We start from the raw sequence: 22,347 nt of genomic DNA, 5'->3' as shown, positions 1-22,347 counted from the left end.
ACGCCGTCTCGATTAATGGTTACTAAAGGATTTATATAGACTCGTATAATAACAGAGAGACTGGATCGGTATTTAATATATTTTATTCAAAAATTTTAAATGGCGATGTAGTATTTTTTTGTATTACATTAGGTAAAAACTCTGTTTCATTTGTTGGGGCGTAAATCGTACATTTTTATAATACATGTCGTGATCCTATCACAATAAACGGAACATCGTACGAGGATCTAATTACCGGGTAATACTGTTGAAAGGGCGAAAAATCATTATCTCAAGACGGGTCTGTGCAAGAGAATGCGGAAAACGAATCTCGAAATCTTTTCGTAAGCTAGGAACATGAGCGCCGCTGCCAAGACAGTTTGTAGTAACTTGGCCTCCATACCCTTGTATAATCCCGCTATTCCTTGTTTTCTATAAAGAAGAGCGATTATTAACTTGATTAATTTTAAAACATTTTACCGAAATAGTATACTTACTTCAACATGTACATGAGAATTTGCAATGTGCCAGCATTTGCTGGAAGGGTTGGATACTTGTGGCCATGCTGAAGATGACAAAGATACATAGTTAGACAATTTTTACGAAGCGTCAGAAGAAAAAGTTCACCGTTAAGTTTCCTCGAATGCTCACTCTGAGTTTAGTCTGAACCAATTGCAATGGATAAGTCAGTGCAGTGGCGATCGTCCTTGCCATAGCACCGATAGCAAAGAATACCCACGCAGGGGGCGGTGAACCGTTCAATGATGCGGTAATGTGCCTTTTTAGGCTTTCGTAAGTCATAAACTGAATAGCTGGGTTTATAACGAGCATCAAGCTTGGTAAGGTCCCGGCCCAAAGCTTTCCCAGACCTTCGTATTTCCATATGTGAATGAGGCCATCTGTGAAAGAACATAAGCCTCTCGTGATGGCGTGTGATTTTAAAAGGTGGATGCTGTGTACTTAACGTCGTCAATCTTAATTAAAATGAGAAAAGGTGCTCGGTTCCACGAAGAACAGAGTAATTATTTACATACGTCTCCGAGGTGTAATGCAAAATGGCAATTCCCTTAATACTAAATAAATAGCGTTGCAGCAAAACTTCTTTGCAAGCTCAAATAAGATGTTGATTTATTCGTTCTAGCGATATTATGGAAGATAAATATTGAATACGGAAAACGTACCGTATAACGTATTATATTCGTTGTTGTTCCTCTCCGGTGCTTGACCGATGCCTTTCATCTTCAGTCTTGAATTCACAACCCACAACGGTGTTGTCGTAAGAACGTTAATAACACCTTGAGAACAGAAAATTTGAACAGCCCATTCCGATAAGCAGTGTAGAGTATCAGTAAAATACCTGCGATCGATGCAACCAGCAAATCGTTTCCAGCCGTCTGATTTCTTCTAGTTCTGAGCATTTTCAAGCCATGGAATGTGTAAAAGTAAACGAAATTGCTGGCGCATAGACTTTGCAGAACGGGTACCATCCCCCTGTACAAGGTACTCCTTGAACAAACATATTTAACAAATAAAATTTAAGAAATAATTTGTAACTCGTTTAACGATAATAATCAGTAAATAAAGTGTTTGCTCAGAAAAAAATAGTTAGCAATTTCGGTAATGCAAACATCGGTAGTGCAAAAATTTGTCGCCCGTGTAAACAGTAGATTCAAGAGCAATACAATTATTGTTTTAATGATAAGTGTTCCGTAGTGTGTTTGATTTGCACGTATTACGAAATGCAACTTACGGTCCTTCCTTCGCGGCGAGCTCGCGAATCGTTGCGAGAGTATTTTTCGAATCCCGTCCATCTTCCACTACAAAATATAACGAATTCATTGCACGCTATTTTAAATACAATTTACAGTTCTTAAAATGTACGCTTCTAGCGGTATTTTAGTTTTCCGTTTTCGATAGTGAAAGTATTACAAAAATCTGGAAGTTACGAAGAATTTTTTATTACTATTTAATAAATAGTATTGAAAAGTTTAAAGTAGGCACGAGAAAGTACGCTAATTTTTGTGCGCTAGAAAGTGTTCTCCATCGACGGAGTTCACAAGAAGGCGAAGATTGCGAATCACTGATGTGTCCTAGTGCTATTCATAGTAGAGGGGTGGATCCCCTTGTGCGACTCTACTCCCTTTTGTGCGTTGTATTGTGTTCGATTAAAGGTGTACGCACGGTACGTTTATTGATAAAGAATTACATTGATTTTCATGCAGAGTGAAACGTTTCATTCGCGCCATTTATCTACGAGAAAAACGTTAATAATAACGTGTAGACTTTTTGTAGGATGAGTGAAGCTATTAGCATCTATGCTAAAATTAATATAATTTTTTGTTTGAACGTACTCGTCGTGGTTCAAGATACAATTTCAAATGTTATAAGTTTAAGATTTCGCATATATTTCTTGTTCAATAATTATCAATGGAGAAATTAGTAAATGTAATTTAAATACACTCACGTTGCAGTCGGCTTCGCACGGTATCCAGTGGGAAGAACGTTGCCATAGCAACGACGCTGCCCTATAAAACGGTACGCAGCATTGAATCGCGTGGTATTCGCAATTGCGAACTCGACGTGTGACGAAGGTTTTTCTTTATCGTATGTACTTACTGCAGCCCCGGATATCGCGTGCACCAACGTGTCGTACGAGAAAATGCTTCTGTTGTAATTACCGCTGCCCATTTTGTCTTAAATAGTTCGAACACAGAGTCGGAAAATGTTTAAGAGCACGACTTACGAAAGTCGAGTCAGTACACAATCTCTTTTAGTCTCATAACGGAGGAAGACTGACAAGTGCATTTGAACCTGGGACCTTTGGTCACGGAATAATGCATATTAATTAGAAAATAATAATCATTGTGACACATTGAAATGCTAATAACGTCATTATATGTAGATTATCTAACTATAATGACACGTACGCTGTCAATAAAAATAAACGTCCCGCGAACTATAATCCAATCACCACCGTCGATAAACGCAACGCACGCCGTGAACTAACCACGAAAACAATTCTTATTAGAACCAACAACGATCAAAAAAAGCTCGAGACACCTTATCTGGGAGCAGATCTGGGCAAAAAGTAATTCCATCATGTATTCGTAGCTATTATTTTTAGGTAATCACACGATAATCACACGTTATTACACAGTTTAATAACTCACGATTACGATTACACGATAATCACAATACAATATTACGAGAATCAAATACCCCAGAATTACCGCGCAATTGTTTTGAAACCATAATCGCAAATAAGCAAACACGTTATGTTTAGCCCCGATTATGCTTGTAGGTACGTACATACAAGAGGTGGGCAAAATTTTCATTCAGATAAAATGTTTCAACAAATGAAATGCGATCAACCGTTTCCGAGATTGAAATAGTCGCAATGAACGGATACAAATGTCACTGTTCATTCGAACGAACGTGACGAATATTCTATGCGTGAGTTTTATCGGTTGTCAAATAAAATTTTGTTTGTTTCTGGTGTATACCTCGCCCAGTACTGTTTATGGTCGTAGAACCGCGCGATGTCCAAGAGTGGCACTAAGAGCGATTACGTCCTACTTCGACGAATGGCACGCTGACACTGACGAGGAAAAATTCTGTAACTCCGTCGCTAAGTCGTCGAAAAGAGAAATCCACACGTGCTCTCTCGCGTTTAACGTCGTTACGTGAGGACGACCTTCGTCTATAGATGCGGCTGGCTCGTTTTGTTTGTTCTTTTTACCGCGGCACAGCTGAACATTCCGAACGCGGAGCTCGGCGGACGACGCGACACGATTCGACTCCGTGGCTCGGTAGCCAAGTTCCACGCGAAAGTATTGGTCGATTTATCGTACTCTAGGCGCGCCCGATAAAATTACATCGGCCATGGAGGTTTGCACCGTGGATAATACGCTTGCGCGTCTTATTGCGCTTGCGGTTAGAACGATAGCTCGAGAGGTCGATGGTGTAGCTCTCGTAGACCGTACACGAGCATGCGCATCTATTTCAGTTTCATACCTGACCGCTTATTAATCGCAATTAACGGCTCAGAAGCGCGGGAAAGTTTAAAATTGCGTGTCGCTAAATTACTTCGATATCTCGATTCTGACAATCTACCAAACAGATCCACCGATTCTGACAACTTTTTCTAAACGGTTAAACTTTGTATCAAACATAATAGTTTCGTTATTATATTAAAATGTCTAGACGATCTCACGTTTCTAAATGTTTACCGCTAAACTAAAATTAAGCAGTAAGAAATGTGAACAGAGCTTATCTAATCTGGCTTACGATAGAGGTGGAACGGCACGTTCAAGACATATCGAACGATTCCGGTTATTTAGCTTGGTCATCGAGTTTGCAAATTATACGATAAAAGCGATAAGAATATTAACTAGTATATTTTATCGTTTGATAATATTGTGCATGCCGATACTAAGTGTTTAACAACTTCGGATGGACATGAAATATTCATTCGCACTGTTGAAAAAACGTTAATGTAATCGAATAAGAGAATTCAAATAAGTTAAACGTTCCGATAGAGTTATTTGTTACCTCTTTTCGAGGCTGTTGTAACTTGTTTTTTATTTGTTAGAGGTTCGATTAAAATGTTGATAGTAAATAGAATCCGAAGCTGTTACTGTTAGATAGAAATTACCATCGTGAAATCCACATCCTTGGAAGAACGATAATTCACAGTATTTTCTGATGCATTACTATCGTGTAAAAGCTGAGAATTTCCAGACGGCGAGGAAAATTTTACAGCTCGTTCGCGGTTATCGTTCGCGCGTTTCAAAGTATCCTCTATTTATTTCCCCGCTGGGATTTTACGTGCCAGGGGTTCGTTAGAGGGGCAGACCCGTTCTCGAATTTCCCCCCCGTTAAAATGAAATCCACCCTTTCCGTTTCACGACCGACCATGGTTCCCACGAGCGTTCGCCTCGCGATAGCGCGAAACGTGATTCATGCTTCCCTCCCATTTTCCTTGCGTTTTCACCGGTCAGCGAGGATATTTTACCGATAGGTGCACGTCCTACAAACTCCTGCAATTCCTCGACAACTTTCGGACTACATTTTTACTTTCAATATCAGCGTCGTTCTGATTCTTCGTGCATAGAAGAGGAGAGAAAGTACCACAATAACAAATATTATTGCCACAAATAGCGTTTAATCTCTAATCAGCCACTTGGATTTATCAGTAAGTCTTATGTAACAAATCTCTCCGTACACGTGACGCTATCAACCGTTCGAATGATCTATCAAATTAATTATATACTAATAAACTACCGAGTAATTGGAGGCTGTTTAACAAATAATTAACAGCGTCGCGTTTAAGAAACTGCTAGATAAGCATGATTGATGGGGGCAGATCCGGGAAGAAACGCTATAATGCAGGAGCGTGACTAGAATATTTGTTATCTGGGGGGAGACATTTAAATCTTTTCAATTCACAAGAACGTAAAGATGCAAAGAAAAAGTGGAGGCACGCGTTAAATACCATACGACGATTAATTTTAAATTACGTCTAATAGTAACGCGTTATCGGTTCGTTTATAGTAAATATATTACTGCAAATTGGGCTTTTATTACTACAATGATACGCACGAGCCTTAAGTAGATGAATCGTTGGAACGAAACATAAAAAAGTGTTTCGGGTTAGCAATGGGTTCCGTGCGCGGGAAAAGAGTGTCGTAATGTCGATATTACGACCGAACGATAAAGGAGACACTCGCTTGATGTTCGAGCTTTGTGGCGCCTCGTCCGAAATTCCCGGGGTTCTTGACGGAGTTTAATTAAACATTCCGCGCGTCTAGAATTCCGTGGTCACCTCGTCCTCGCCGTACTGAAACTCCTAATGAGTTCTGGGCCTCGATACTTGAGCCGACGACGCCGCAAAGTCGACGTCGGCCACCCTGGGACGTCTTTTTGTCAGCTTTCCTTTTGTCCACCGGAGATTGGAATTTCTTATGTACTTCAGCTGCTGCTCCCTCCCGAAACTTCCCTGATATCGGACCCGGGTCGCGAAATCACGACAGATGCTGCAAATAGTCTCGTTTGCGGACGCGGGAACGTCCCTCCGGACCCCCTCGGATTATTAATCCAACGGCCACTCGTTCCTATTAAACCAAGAACTGCCACGCGCTAATGAATACGTTACGGATAAGAGACTGCGATTTTAAGTAGGATAAGACCGTCCTCTCCGTTAGAAAATCGTACGTTTTACATTATTTGTGTTTTGGTCAATACAATACAATATAAACCGCCCAAAGTAAAAATAGGTAAGCTTCTCGTTGATCGTTTAAAATTTTTAAAGTCTTGAAAAACGATGCTTCGAACAAGAATATTCACTCGGTAAATAATTGGAGTATCCGTTACGAGGAGTCTTACTTCGAAATGGAATTGCCCCTGCCGAAAATCGAAGGCGTTAGTATCTTCCACTTACTGACGAACTCCAGCGAATCTGTAATGAAAGAAAGGTCAATTAGCGCGCATTACTTTGAATGCATTAAACCGTAACAAGAAAGGTCTCGATTCCGTGGAAAGATTCGTGTCCCCCTCCGACACCGATCAAATCTGTTAAAATCCCGAGGTCGTTAAATTAAGAGCGCATATAAATTAAAGATATACCGATTGTAGTGTAATGTATTAAAATAAAAGAGTAAATCTCTTGTCCTCGTACTTGATTAAAAGGATATAGAAAAGAAACCCTATAACAGAAATTGTGCTATATTCAGCGTATAACTAATACAATAACGACTAGAGACTAAAATAAAATTTTCTTTTACCCCTCCTGGGGGTTGACACGCGCCCTTAAAATATTATCCGACGCGGTCGACGATCGTCAGTAACATTCTCTTGCGTTCGACGCCACGTTTTAACGACTAGGCGGTTCTAGTTTCGAAATAAAATCGTATTACGCGATACGCCAAACCAGTTTGCCCGCGCAATCGAAGGGACGAGTGGCTGTAGAACTCGATTTAAATAAATTTAAATCGTAGCTTCAGCGGCTGATTTCCTATCGACTAGATCGAATCGTCGGTAAAAGCTGTCCAGAGAAGAAATATCGCGAGAGAAACGACGGCTGAATGGGGCGTCGGGGGTGCACAAGACATCGACCATCGAATTTACGGGACGATGAAATTCGATTAGCCATCGATTGAACCTAGAAAGAGCGGCATGAATATTCTAGCTGGTAAACAAAAATTAACATGAAATTCACGACGATAATAATTATTCCGATAAAAAGGAAATTCCCGGTAAAATTTGTCGGGCGCGAAATCCATGTTCGATGCATGAAAATCGTGGCGTGGATTCGGTTGTCCTCCATCTTTGTTCTGTCAAAGTATCGCGGCGCGATTTTCAAACGAATAAAAATGTTCGAATAGCGTGCAGATACCGGACCGAGACAGTGGCGGTCGGACAAGTTAATTAACGTATTAACCGAGTAATTCGCCTCGCCCTAGGAAAACCTGCGGGGGTTGTTCTGTACGTGGAAGAGGTTAATTAATCTGCAGGGAGTTCTGCGAAAATGTCTTTTCATTATGCTGCCCGGGGGCGTTGCCCTGAAAATGATACGCCACGCAATCGCATAAATAAAAGGCGACGATACAAATTTTACTATATTTCGAGTACACGACGAGTTGTTCTCGTAGACTGCGACTCCGGGGGTTAGTAATTGCTTTGCAGTTGATTATTATGTTGAACGTCGACGCGCGAAGAATTCCCGGTGTTCCGTGGAATCTTCACCATCCGGATTCCGATTGCAGAATTATTAATTTCGTTTCCGCGACGCGGCAACGGGAATCCCGATAATTTGTTTTTTAATAATGAAATAAGACAGTGATTGATTTTTTCCCGCCCAGGCATTTTTGGTGTTTCGCGACACGCTTGATACTTGACTGCGCCAGCAATGAAAACACGTCGGGATCGTTTACGCATTTATTACAAGAAAACGGAACGTTTTTGGTCCGAAAAATTAGAGGTGAGTTGTACGAGAAGACCGCGTCTTTCGTACGTAATCTTTCCATGCGCTTTGATTATTACAATAACGATTATTTAACTTTAAGTAGCACGTATGCAACACTATTCGAAACGCTTCGTGTTCGTCACGGCAGCCTTCGAACGAATCTACTCGGAATATTGGAAGCTTCGGAAGCTTATCGGATCTTTAAACGTCAGTAGAACCTCCATTTTCCATATTAACTTTAGATTTACGGAACCCGTCGATCGAATAGTTTTTAAAATTCATACTTAAAGTAACAGAACTTGCACATGTTATTTGTTAAGCTTCCGGAAACGTCCAAATTCGAACGATATTCGACGATGACTCGAAGCTTAGCGATGATCGATGAACGCATCAGGTGCTCGTGCATACACGATCGAAACAATGGCGTACTTTCCCGTTCCATATGAATAAATTAACTATATACACGTATACGGTATTTGGTTCGTATCGGTTGGACACAATCATGCTTAAACAGAATGGAAGTTCCGCGATCAGTCGACCATTCTAGCAACCATTACAGAATTACATCGACCTGGAAAAATTATTTATTTAATCCCAACTGTAAGAACTTTTAACGAAACGATTCCGTCGACCAGAATACCTTCTATATTATTCGCGAGACAAAAATAATTGAGTATTTCTGCCCAGGCCAAATTTTCGAATATTCGAACATCAACCGAACGACTCTTCCGGCGGAGAAGATTTAATTTAAAAAATGAGTTCGATCGAAAAGAACGAATAATGTTACTTCATCTTGAGGAACGGTCGATTGTTCCAACGGCGCTCCAAGAGCTCCAGAAACCATCGCGGAAACGGTGTTTCTCTCGCTTCAGCTAATTACACCGAACTTTTTCCCGTTTTAATCGTCCCCGATTAATTAATCTGACAACTCGATCCTCGATTATATCTTACTTTAGTAGTACACGTTACTTCCGGGACGCTATGCTAGAGCTATTCCTTTAATTAATTAAGGCGAGCAGCGTGGTCGGTTTAAACATTTCCTTTCTTTTGACGATCTTCGCTCGCGACTTCTCGTCCGTATTATTCGAGTTAACCGCGACATTCGGCCAGTATCGTAAAAACAGAATAATTAATTCGCGTTTTCTTGCAGTCCCTTTCAGGGAAGATAAATTGGTCGAGTGTACTGGGTGCACTATGCATCGCCTGCTTTCGTCAAAACTTTAATCATTTTTTTTAGAGAGTTTATCCTCTTGTCGAGAAAAATACGTGACGATGAGCTCGATCTTGAGATTCAAGATCAGGATGAATTTTGCGGTATGTTTATTTACCAGATCTCTATCGATAGTTGGGTCGAAGAAGGAATAAATTGAAACGTGGGCTTTGCTTCTACCGTCTCGGAATATTGTCCGTTCTTCGATCTGATTTCGATATCACAATTTACGGTGTGTTCGTCGCTATAGTCGGGATCGAATAAACTGGGCAGTCAAGGTCACTCCATAGGCTACGCCCACCGTGTCCAAGTGCTCGACCACAGACCTAATCGTCTCTCGCGAATATGTCTGTCCAACAAGGGGGTAAACTACTTGGCGTGAAAGTGGTATCTGACGCAATTAAAAATTCCATGAGTGGTCTTAAAGCTGGTAATTTATTTTATTCCAACTATAGATATCAGCCGACAGAACATTAGATTCGATTCTCGCTTCGGCCCAACTATAAACGCGTACAGGGTGGAGCATTCGAGTCACCTGGATAACTCGTTTATTTTTAAAGATAGGAAAGAACGCTGGAGGTAGAAGTTATTTAATTTCGTGAGAAATATTGTTCGTGTCTCGTAAAAAGTGCATCAGTTTAAACTTATAAATTCTCGTTAACAAGACGCTCGAGCGTGCTAAGTAAGACCAGTATCTTTTTAAAGAGAGGTCGTATCGAAGATAAAAAGGAAAAGAATACATTTGCAAAGTTACTAGTTACAGATACTTTCTTAATTACGTTTCAAATATCATTTTACGCTATCTATTCAAAAATTCTTTAAATATTTAACACGTTCTATCGTCCCTGTTCTATGGGACTAAATTCTAAAATTATCCTTGATTCTTGCCTTTTACGTTTTTAAAAATAACCGAGTTATCATTTTCACGGTCGACATCGTATTAAATACAAACCTTTATCGATGAATACCGAGTGAGAAATAGTTATTTCCCGTTTAAATCTAATGACTTTTGTGCGCAATAAAAAGTGTCAATTGTCCATGCGAACGGTTTGATCGCTCGCGAAGATCGTCCACGAACCCAATGTCCGTTTGTTTCGAAATCAGTATCACGGGGGTACTTGGAGAGATATCACTGAATGGAGCACGTCTTTCTGGCTTCGGAGGATCTCAGGGTGATCCTCGATCCTGGCGCGTTGTTCTCGACGCCGGCCGCGAGGGAACACGTTTTCGTCCTCATGATCATCAGGTCCGTTCTTATGCTGGGTCGACGCACGTTGGGCGCCACGACGCCGCAGGCGTCGCTCAGTCGTCGCTTTATGCTCAGAGTGGCTTTGTGCTTCGGCTGGAAACAAATTGTCCCTCTTTGAGATCTTTTTAAAAAGTGCCACTCGACACCGACGACGGAGAACCCATAATCGTTTCGACGACCTAACGCGACCGCCAGCGATAATACGAATTGTTCAATTTCACGCGTTTCCGAATTCGAGCGTCGCCCGCTTTACGACCGAAATTTCGAAAGCGTTTCCTCGATTTTCGAACTCGCGTCGCGCGAATGAATTAATTTTAGATCTCAGCTTGCGTCGAGCGCCAAATTTCCGATCGCGAAGTAACAAAATTCAAATTCATTGATTGATTCTTTCATTTTTTAGCAATATCGACGTTACGTTTACCGCAACTTAATAGAATAATACTGCTTACCTGAGAGGGTGGCAACATCGTTGGGGAGCCAAAGGTGAGGGGAACCTTTCTATGATGATTGGGCGCCATTTCCAAGGGTAAGCCTGCTACTACGAAAAGTTGGTAAAAAAGCTCCTCCACGTGAAAGTTCCTTTTCGCAGACGCTTCCACGAAAATGCAACAATCGTCCTGACTATTGCAGTACTCCTCCGCTTCTTCTACCGTAACTATTCTGTGAAAACACGCGCGACGTGTTTGTAACTCGATTTGTTCAGTTTACGAAACGTTGCGCGGGTTATTAGCGAAATAGTGCAATTAATAAGATCCGTTACGTTCTCGACAGACATTTACAGTAAAGTCTGCTGGTGCTTCTATTTAACAACGATGGGAATATCGCGATCTATTGTTACGGTTGTTAATTAACTTGTTGTATTTGCACAGTGCACGTACTTTACATCCTTATCAGATTTATTCCCGACGATGACCATAGGAACCTTCAAATTGATCTTGCTCCTGCTTTTCGTAGCGCTTTGGGTAGCGCTCACTTTAGTTTCCAGGATCGATTCTCGCAACCTGATGGCTTCTTCGAAAGACTCTCGACAGTCCAAACTGAACACCACAACAAAGAGGTCTCCTGCGTTTCAACATCAAAAGAATAAATTTAATATTTTATCATACTAAATATACTCTTCTTTGCCAACTATTTGCAGCACGGTTTAATATTGAAGCTGCTTAACGCTATTTCTACTCTCGGTCTCTGTTCTAATATTTAATATTCTAAAGACGGAACGATCGGTTTTCGAACTTCCATCTATTCCGAGACCTTTCTAAAAGATGGAATGATGAAACGCTTAGGAGCGAAACTTCCCCAACTTTTCAGTATGTAAAATATTAGAGTACGGTTTAAGAACAGATGCGACTTGGAAAATTTTAGCAAGGCATTACTTTAAAAATGCCCTCGGTTCCGCGTACTTTAACACCATGCTAAAGTATTCCAAGTGCCATTTGCTTTCGCATCGCGGAAATTTTCCAATTCCCATCTATTTCAGCGGAAAACTATGGGAACTATGAAAACTTATCATCGAGGCATTTCTTGACAAGGAAATACGTGGTCAAATATTTTTGCGGTAACCATTCCTTAAAAAGGTTTTTTTCGCTAATTTATTCCTCGATGATCGAACAAAATTTGAATCGCTAATTTTGTCCAAATGCGCCCGACTCCGCGCTTTGAAACGTTCCCCCTAGTTATAATTAAGGTAGCATGAGACGGTAATTATCTCGTTACAGATATTCGAGCCGTTTCATTTGATCAAATTAAAGTTCGACCGCGAATCTCATTAACCGAACAACGTCGCGAAGCCTCGAATGTCAACAAATTCGAACGAAAGAAACTTCACGGCCTCTTTGTTCGAAGGTTCATTACCATCCTTGATAACTGTATTCGGCGTACCGCATAAAATCGTCGTAACTTCGTTAACAAAATAGCAGGGGGGCGGGAGGGGCTGAAATATTTGAATTTTAAAGCGTTGTGGTTTCGCGTGAAGAACCGCCGGTGTTAAGTTCTACGTAAGGATCGTTTATCTGTACTTGGTTATCGTTCGTATGCAAATTATTCAGAATCTTGTTAACTCCTAAGGCAAGTAGACTTTTTACGCGGCGATTCGTTCGCCGGGCTGTTCCGCGCGAAAAAATATTCGATCATAAATTTTAAAAGCCTTCGAGGAACCGCCTATGTAGGTCGAACGGAGAACTGTCCGTTGAATTTTTTAATCAACGGTTACGCGCCTGAAATTTTCGATACGAGGACGACGCGCGAATAAATATTGTTAAATACACCGACGACGCTCGAAAATATTTGACAACGCGGAACCGCCGTACGAAAAGGTCGAAGAATCGATTCGTCGTACTCGCGTAGCCTCGTGCAAACGGCCGCGTACATAATTATACGGGGTGTAACCGATGATCGTCTGAATAACATACATCGTGGACGGATCTTTATGAATATTTATACGAGCGTGCCTATTTTTATCGCGGCTAACGCGATTCATATATTTATATACCTCGCAGTCGCGAGTTTCTCGCCCCGCGATCGACTTTTAACGAGTTTCCCTTCGTGTAAAACTTCCCGTGGAACAAAAGAATCGAGCTTTTTTTTTTATCCGTAGTTTGCCGGACAAGTCCAACGAAACTTCGCAAAGAGGTCTCGCTGATTGCAGAGCCTCGGCAGCGCTTGTCATTAAAATGACAAAAAACACTTTCCGCGCTCGATCTACTTGTTAAATCACCGTCGATGCTGCAACTTCTTCCGCCACTTTTCTCGAAGCGATCCACCGTGTACAACGGGGAGACGATCCTTTCGCTAGTTTTCACGCGTCATGACGCTCTTTGTAGCGAGAATGGGCGAAATAAAAGGTCGACACTTTGTTTGCAATTCGTTGAATTAAAATCGGTATTTGGGCAGTAATTTTTTATCGGAAAGGTTATATTCAATTTATTTATATAGTTAGAAATAAAGAAATAAACTGGAGTCGTTGGATATAAATAAACTGGTAGAATTTATTTTATTAATCGAGTTTGCGTTTGCTGGATCACAAGAACGAGTATTACTCGGTAATTAGAACGAAGAGAAAGTAAGAAATTTTAAGCATTTGATGGATGTATTTCAACATTTTATTAGACTGACAAGGGAGGACTTTGCCCCTAAAGAAGTTCACATTGTCTGAAATTCTGAGTTCCGTTTCACGTGGTACATAGACATCACATATATCAATCGTTGTTAATGTCAAAGGACGTACCGTCTCGATTTTGACGTCACTGATATCAAAGGACGTACCACTAACATGTCAACGGTGTCAATCTCAAAGGACGTGCCCTTAGGATGTCGATGGTATTGTTATCAAAAGACGCACGACATATCAATGACGTTAATATATCAAAGGACGTGCTCTATTTATTTTCTATCACGCGTACCTCCAGGATGTTGATGACGTCGATACCAAAAGACGCGACGACAATCTAATTAGCAAACCGGTGGAAGCTCCGAGCTACAAAATCTTCGCGGGACAATAAGAGCGGACTTCTCTCGTCTCCGATTCTAATCAAATAAAAAGCGATTTCAACGAAGTGCCGCTTAACGAAATTTCCTTACTGCAAAAAGTGTATTTAAATTTAATTTCCAATTATTTTGCACACGCTTTGCGCAAACTTTTTAAAACGACCAAAGCTTCGTTTGACATTTTTCCCCCGAAATTGGAGCGGTTTAAAAATCGACGACTTCCTGCCCTCAACTTTGACGCATATATTACCGTAGTATTCGCTTCTGTTTATTTTCCGGTTACTCTCCGGAGTTCGTAAAAACCCGGTGTACCGTTAAAATGGAACACAGAGGAAACTGGGCGAGACGGTGCAGGTGTCCGTCGTCCCGGTGTCTCCCGTTTCGTTCGAAAGTTTCTATTATTCGCGGATAAGCGTTGCCACGGCGCACCGTCGATCACCGGGGAAACAGTGGCACGAACGGGACCGGGGATCGTGTCGGAGCCTTTTATCTTGGTCGAACTTCCGGTGGAACTTGGTCGTGGCGGTCGTGGACGTACAGCGCGAGGCACTCGTGTCGAGGAAATCCTGAAATATCCTTCGGCTTTCGAGCACGGTCTCCCTTTTACATGCTTCGCGAGCAAAGCCTTGTTCCTACGTTGCATCGTTTTGTACGCACTCTCTTTTCTACCCGCGTTCTTTCGCGACGTCGGCCGCCCTGTTTTCCCCCGGGAGAAAAATTAACGCAGGCAGATGGATCGTCGCGAACGCAACGCGAATACGTAAAGGGTAGGATTTCAGCCTAGCGTATCGCTCGTGTTTGGTATTCGAGGAACGTCGTGTCTCCGTTTTCGACGAGGACCGGGACGGGTAAACGCCTCACAAAAGCAAACATTTATGCTTTTCATCGCGAGAGGCAATGGCGAACTTCCTTCTGCGAGCGTCTCGACGGGAAGATCACTGGGAATACGAAAGTAACCGCAACGACGTTGATACTGCGTGGTGACGTAGCTCTAGGAATTCTATCCGCCATTTTCAACGCTAAGAATTAATAAGCACGATACCTATCGGTAAGTAAATTCAATTTTCCCTTCGCGCGTTCAACGTTTTGCTCGTTATCCGCCTAACTGCCATTCCAACTTCCCCGTTCGCATAAACGCTTTATTTGTTCACCGCGTCTACGCAACGGTATAAACACTCGCTTCCACAAACGCGCATTCCGCGTTCGAAATACCGCATAATTTGCGATACACTTTGAAAGAGCGCAACAATAATCCGATATGATAGCGTTCAATCAACGTAGCAGATTCGATAACGAATCTCGTTAGGCAATAATAACGTACCATTAACGACGACGAGTAACGAGCAAAATGAGCAGATCTACGTTACATTAAACATTCTTCGATGTAATATTATTTCTCGTCATTGGACAAACATTTCTAATTTCTAATTTCCTTTCATCGTAATACGATTCCTTTCTTCCAAGTCGAATAAAGATTTATTTGTTGGTATTTACGAGGCGGGACTGCAGCAACAGAACTGGCCACAGCACAATATCGCATCTGCGCTTCATCCGCCGTAACCATGTTTCTGAAACCCTTTCGAAATGACGTTATCGACGTTCGCGTCTAGTAATTTCGTCAAACCGGATTTACGAGCAGCGAGCCTGTTTTAACGAATCCTGTTCCGTCGTCGGAGCCTCGTGCAATTTTCTTTTGAAATAATCACGCGAACGCGACAACCGGCCCCAGGTCGCATTGTTCCTCATCATTGTTCCCGAGTCTCGCGTTGTTCCCTGTTTCAATCTCCATTCCAGATGCGTACTTCGTCGTTCGCGTAGAAATAGCGAGCTTCCTGTTCGCGTTTTCAATACGTGTTCCCTCGCGGGGCCTTCGGTTTCTCTCGTTCTTACAAACAGAAGCGTTTAAATTATCCGCGTCTTCCAATATCCGCCATTTTCTTTCGCGCCTACGCTGAATCGTCGGACGTGTTCCCTCCAGGGGCCGCCATTTTGCAAAACTCTGGTTTAGCTTCAATCTGAAAAGTTTAGACGCTCGGAAATCGTCGTTCGATTTTCAAAGTTTGAGAATTTCGTTTGCAGATGTAAACTTTTATTGGAAGTTAATTTTCGGTGTCTTCATATTACGATACATCGTTTGTAATTCTGATTTATCCTATGCATATGGGTGATTTTCCACTATGGAATTAGAAATATAAATTCTCAAGTTGAGACGTCGAGCTGAAATCTTTATATTAAAAAGTCTACAAATAATTAGCTCTTGGGAAAAATGAGAAACACGTTCGACGGAATGAACATTATGTCCCGATCGGTTCGATATCGCGTTTTCGACGTTCCTCGTTGACGAACGCAAACTCTTGAAAGTGATTGCGGCGATATAGAACTCAATGGACCACCGGTTGCGTTCAGGAGGACATTGTTATCGCGCCGGAACGGTCGCAGGAAAGTTAAAGACTCGAACGAAACAACAATGTGCACGAATTATGCTGGAGCGACTCCGAGTTTCGCGACGAGAACGAGTCTTGTTCTTCCTGTTGGCAAATATTTTGCAGCAGTATCGAGTAAAATGGTTCCCGAAATTCTTACTATAATTATTTACGATCGATAAACGATCCTTTAAAACTGTTTTATAAATTTCAAACAAACGATTTATCGGTTCCACGTTTATTAAAGTTGTTTTCCCACATTGGCGAGGTATTCGTGTTCCTGTAATTTGGTCGAAAGACGAACGGTTACCCGGACAATGTTTGTTCCACCCTTTTTGTCTGTTTTGATATCAACTCCGTGCACGCGAAGTTCGAGAACAAGTTTTTCGCGCATTCCGTACAGTTTGTACGCTGGGAAATAACAATTTCCTGACAAACAGGGGGAAGACTGCCAACTACAGGGAAACTTCAACGTCCGAAGAAGAATAAGCGAAGCGTGGAAAGACGTTCCACGATCGCGAGCTGCGCCAATTTTACCCACGCGGCGAATATTGCCTCGAAAAGAAACGCTCGTTGGACGTCAACAGCTTTTTACAACCGAAATCCTTCGGAACATCTTCGATTTTAGGCAACCAAAAACACCAACGAAGCGCGATTAAAAATATAATTTAATCCGTGGAAGTTGAGTTAACTCGGATGAAAAAAGGAACTTAAGGGAGAGCGATATGGGCATAATCAAGTATACGCGTTGAAACAACCAAAGTAACTGGAGTAAAATATTTTTATTTATTTATAACGAACAACAGTTGTACCCTGAACGTTCACGCATCTTCTCGAACGCTTTCAAACGCGATCTATTCGTCGTACGAAGCGTTCTAAGCGGCGGCCATTTGCATTCACGCAACACTGCAATCAGCAAACCGAAAATAAATAAACCTGGCTTCCGCGGTTCAACGATTGCACTGTTGCATCGATGCAGCTGCACTTTAAGTACTTCTCACGACCTAAGAATGGCCTTCTACTCTGGAAATTTAAAAAAACATTTACTTAAATAACTAGAGGTTTCTTAATGCAGAGAAAAAATGAAAAATCGTACATAATTTGTTAATTTTTCTTCAAAAGTGTCTATGTTATTCACATTTTCGTGTCACTTATTCCTAACTACCGTGCAAATCTTCGCAGTTCCATCGACGTCGGAGTCGGATACTACTCGGGTGGGGGGGTCCTTTGTAAGTGAATTTCTCGGAAATTAACGACACGGAATGCAATTCATTTTCAGATGAAAGCGTAGCAAACTGGTGGACGAGTGGGGCAGGGGCAGATGGTTCGAAAGAAATCCGTTTAAAGAAACGTCCTGCTCTTAAGTTAATTAAAACGGAATCTCGTCGCGATTAATTGCAACAGGAGACGATTAATCGTGTTCAATTGTTCCGGGGACGGTGCGAGATGACGAACAGTCGAAGATACAGGTTAAAATAATTAGTCGAGCAGCGGGATGGAAACTGATTTCACCGAAGATTCCATTTCGCTTGGAGTACGACTCGTCCTCGCGAATGAGATTCCCTTTCCTCCCACGCGAGCCTTTCGTTCCTACGACGAAGAGGGATCCGGTTTACTCAGATTCGCTTTTACTACGTCGAACTTTCCTCGCGAGGATATTTTGCTCGCGAGTCGTCACTGTCGGACCATTGTTGCACCAGTGAAATATGTGTCGACCATTATACCGCGAAGACTGCGTTTCTGAATCGGAAGGATTTCTCTTTTCTCACCTCGCGCGGCGTCGAGACGCCCATTGTCTCTGAATTCGGGTCACCGTCCGCGTACCAAAGCATCTGGTCGTCCGTCGACCATTTTTATTCCACGGGGGTGGCGAACCTTGTTGCGAAAGCGCGCCAAAAATTAGCGTAAACAAGATCAACGACGCGAACGTTCTTTAAAAAAGTGTGATATTTAATTTTCGAGTATTTAGTTAACGTAATGGTTATAGGAGCATTACAGGGTATTACTGAATTGTTACATAGGGAAATTGAATTTGAAATTAAACTAATCTGTACGGAGCTGGGATTGATCTACCACTATAGTATGCGAAGCGCATATACCGATCGTGGTTTTGCAGTTTCGATGCATGGAAATTGGTTTACAAGATCTTTTGTTTCTTTTATATTCTACGTTAATATCTTTTGCTTAGCTTTACGGTGGAACTAACTTGTACCGTACGAGAAGTAGAAGACAAAGGAACCGTCTTGATTCGAGGAACGCAAAAGAAATGAAAATACAAATAAAAAAAGATATCGCGTATAAAAATACCATAATACATATATTTCCTCGCTAAAGTCTTCAGAAGTGGCACTTGACCCCGTTGCCTTAGCGTTTCCTTTCCGGACGTTATTTCTAACTTCTTCAGGCAAGGACATTCGTAAAACCGATCCCTCTTCTTTCTGCATGTTAAGTTTCAGTCGCAAATGAATCTGTTTAAACGACGTCGCCTTGGAAAGTGAAGTTTTCGAGATAAAAATAACGCACGCATATTTTATCGTTTGAACGGTCAGAGACGTAAACAAAATGTCACGATAGACGATACGATACATGGTACGTCCAACATGGAGGATCGAGATACTTCGAAAGACCAAAGTGTTTGACCACACGTCGACGAGGACCAGACACAGGGATGAAAATAGGGAATATTAAAATGTGACGAGGATGGAACACGAACGAAGAAGTGGAAAGGTTGCGTAAGAAAAATGGAGGGATAAAAGGAGATTCCCTCTGTAAGTCGTAAAATGAATAAATCGAGCGAGTAAATAAGTAATAAACTCTCGGTGCGGTCGAGTTTGATAGATAGTCGTGTAACCAGAAACGTGTCTGTATCCTCGGTCAGGGGGAAACTGAGATTCCTACGGTTCGAGTATCTCGCGGTATGAGATGAAACGTTTCCGCGCAGAATCCGACTTTTTTACCCCCCATGAAAAATTTGATCTCGACGAGTCCGTACCAGCGAGCTACGTGCCTCGCGAGCCTTTCGTACAACGAGCGATGCGAATATTTGCGGAGCGACGCATGAACGCGCTTCGCTATGCAAAATAAGGGACAAAAATGGGGGCTCGTTATTAACTTGGCCCCGAGTTCCTTGCGCGGACCATCAAGATTACGCGTCACGAGAGGCCGTTATTAAAATCTGCCTACAGATTATGATTTCAAACCTCGCTGACGACCAATATCGTATAACCAGCTTGTCGACGACGGAGCGCGATACGTACTCGGGGATTAAAATTTTGTACAAGATCTAGGGCGAAGGTCAACTTTAAAACTTACTCCCTTCGTCTATAAATTCACGATCCGTGTATTAGCCTTGTTCTCTTTTCGTTTCCCTATTCATAGAGTGTTATTAAAATTCACGCGTTGCATGAATTTTACATACAGCCATCCAGAATATTAGACTTAGGGGGAAGAAATATGTCGACGGTCTGTGAGAGTTCGGTTGGTCGAGAGACCTTTTTACCCCCCGGAGTTTTCAGAAGTGACACTCGACCTCGTTGCCTTGGCATTTCGTTTTCGCGTTATTTCAAACATTTTTTTTTTGTCGGAGACACGCGTAAGACCAATCGAACCGTGCACGACGGTCGTTTAAAATATTAGGGACGAAGTTGGAACCTTCGAGCTCTTCTGTCTACGTCCTAAATCTTTGACGGAAACGAATCTATTTAAAAATAAATCTTTCTATGTCTCGTACCGAGGTATGTACAAGCTTGCTTCGATAATGAAACGACAGTCGTTAATTTCTTTAGAAAATAAAGCTTGCGTTAAAAACACTGTCTTCGGAGAGTACGGTCCGAAGAATAAAGGGTAAACAAGAAACCTGGCCAGGCTACAGTGACCAGAGTTCCATGAGTCGTTCAGAATAGCGGCATTGTGCCGTTTTCCAAGCGTATTGGTTCTCTCGGTTACAGTTGAAGTTGTCCTCGTGCCGTGCCACTCAGTTTACGAGGCGGTTTATTGCAAGATGCTCAGACTATTCGCGCGACGTTGCCCACTCTGAATTTATTCCGTTAATTGAAATAGCGCGGAGCGTCCTTGCGGCCGACAGGTGTCCTCCTTTTGAGAAGTCGAGGAAATTTCAACGCTAGACGCGCGATAGGAGCTCGTGTGGGGGGCAGGGAGGGGGGGGGGGGGGCTAGTGGCGCCATTTTTCGCCGTCGGAGCCTTCATCCGCTCGTTCTCATGAACTCTGACACAACTGAGAAACGTGCGCAGGGAAAGAGGCGACGTAGACACACGCGAGCTGGTTAAATGTTTGAACACGTTAGAAGTTTACGGAGTTGAAGTTCCCTTAGGAATCCGTGCACTCAGAATGCGTAGACTTTGTCGAATCTACGGACTTCTAAGAATTTCCAACTACATTTATCCGTCCCGGCTCATCGTGCCTTCAAATTCCGATGTCTTGCGTCCCGTTCGTCCTCTTATTATTATAATTTCCCTCCCTTTCGAGAATTCGAAACTTTCGAACTCGCACGGAAGCTTCCCGGGCCTCTCATCTTCCATTATTCTCGATTCCGGAATCTCGAGATAGTTAAAAACCATTGCACCGATGTATTCAGGCAACTCTATCTTTTCGCACAAACATAAGTTACAGGGGTCACGCGGCGGACATCTTACTCGATCGTTAGGACCTGATGTATTCTATATTTATGGAAAATAGTGTCGTTAGCCGACCGGATCCACGAACTTGCCGGAAGATTTACATTTTCAAAGCCGAATCTCCATTGATGCTCCTCCGCGGAAGATGGATCGCGAGCAGTGGCGTAAACTGACGAAAAATAAACGTAATTTTCTTAACGATAATAATCGCCTCTTTTCGTTCGAAATCTAGTAAAATCGTTTTACTATTTCTACGAAAGAATCTACTTTCGCTCGTTACAGAAACGTTTAGCTAATCTTCGATCCGGCATAACGCGGAATTTTTTATCGTTTGACCGTATTCACCGGCACCCGAGGTCTTTTTCCCGCGATCCGTTGATTTCCATGGATATTTTTCCAGCGTGGATCAATACCCCAGCGAAAAGTTTCCACGGAATTTCGCGCTAGCGTTCCCGTGGTTGGGAACATTAGTCTCGCGCGATACGCTTTAATCTCTCTGTGGATCGAGCGACAAGCTGCACAGTCGTTCGTGCGTTTGTTAAACGTTATTTATTACGGGGTTACGAGCACCGGAGCCTGTAATTAGTTACGCGCAATAATCACGGAAATTCACAGCGAAACGGGGTGTTCAGCGTCTTGGATGGTATTTCGCGAGCAGGTAAATCCGTCCGCTGGAACATTTTCATTAGTCACGGACGAATGACGTTTAAAAAGCCGAATGTTGAACTCTGGCTGAGGGGTAAATCATGGCTTCGAGCACCGATCTAAACGCGAATGTTACGCATCTGCTCGTGCTTGTCTGCCTAATTGCCCAAAGAACCGTTTACCCGCGCGTAACAACTAATTACTGTTGATTTTCCGTGTCTTGTTCGGTTTGACGTACGTGAACGCAATCTGTCGTAAAATCACCAGTAGATTCTACGACGCGATGCAGAAACGAAAATCAAGTATCGCAAAGGGTGTGACATACTCTTTATATTAAATATTTTGAGCGTGTCGTTGGGTCGACGAGCCGGTTCGAATCGTCCTGCGAATGTGCCACGAGCACGCCACCCTTATCGTATATTAATACGATACAGGTTGATTAAAACGCGAGATAAATACATTTTAAAATATCTAAAACGCTGGTACTTAATCTCGCTTTTCTGCGGACGAGGAAAAAAAAATTTTTTTCCCTGTATGAATATTTTCTGCCCGCGCTTGGAAATAAGCTACAGTTTGTCCCAGTTTCTAGAATCGCCCTGTGTAATCGGAGTTGGCTAGCAAAAATTGTTCAGATGAAAAGAGCAAACATTTCGAAAAAAAAAAAAATATTGCAAAGCCGCGTATACACAGAACGCGATATAAAGCGTGAAAAGGGTTCCCTGTTCCGTGAAAACGAGTTACCGAATATTACGAAACAATT

The 22,347-nt window shown here is 42.2% G+C and overlaps 2 protein-coding genes across 4 annotated transcripts in view; both read right to left on the bottom strand.

Annotated features, from left to right (window-relative positions):
* Positions 1-65: 65 nt before the first annotated feature.
* Pmp34 (Peroxisomal Membrane Protein 34) lies at positions 66-7,686 on the bottom strand. 3 transcript variants are annotated; one of them, XM_076767544.1, is made up of 9 exons: positions 3,483-7,686; positions 2,596-2,797; positions 2,444-2,504; positions 1,727-1,796; positions 1,337-1,482; positions 1,161-1,274; positions 631-878; positions 477-544; positions 66-411 (listed from the first exon to the last, which is right to left on the bottom strand). In XM_076767544.1, exons 2-9 carry the CDS (start codon positions 2,665-2,667, stop codon positions 267-269), a joined length of 924 nt encoding a protein of 307 aa, XP_076623659.1. In that variant the 5' UTR covers positions 2,668-2,797; positions 3,483-7,686; the 3' UTR covers positions 66-266. The 3 variants fall into 3 exon arrangements, with proteins under 3 accessions (XP_076623659.1, XP_076623657.1, XP_076623658.1); XM_076767542.1 differs by having other exon boundaries at positions 1,337-1,485; positions 1,730-1,796; XM_076767543.1 differs by lacking the exon at positions 3,483-7,686 and adding an exon at positions 2,907-2,981 and having other exon boundaries at positions 1,337-1,485; positions 1,730-1,796.
* Positions 7,687-7,833: 147 nt separating this feature from the next.
* The window catches only part of LOC143343047 (dexamethasone-induced Ras-related protein 1), a 67,563-nt gene continuing 53,049 nt past the window's right edge, over positions 7,834-22,347 (bottom strand). The window contains exons 4-6 of the mRNA XM_076767547.1: positions 11,280-11,463; positions 10,851-11,061; positions 7,834-10,494 (exon numbers count right to left, since the gene is read on the bottom strand). Of these exons, the coding sequence (XP_076623662.1) occupies positions 10,282-10,494; positions 10,851-11,061; positions 11,280-11,463 (608 nt within the window). The 3' untranslated portion in view covers positions 7,834-10,281. The remainder of the gene's footprint in view (positions 10,495-10,850; positions 11,062-11,279; positions 11,464-22,347) is intronic.

Source organism: Colletes latitarsis, chromosome 6, assembly GCF_051014445.1.
Source record: "Colletes latitarsis isolate SP2378_abdomen chromosome 6, iyColLati1, whole genome shotgun sequence".
Classification (NCBI taxonomy): Eukaryota; Metazoa; Arthropoda; class Insecta; order Hymenoptera; family Colletidae; genus Colletes; species Colletes latitarsis.
This window is presented reverse-complemented; position numbering and strand designations above follow the sequence as displayed.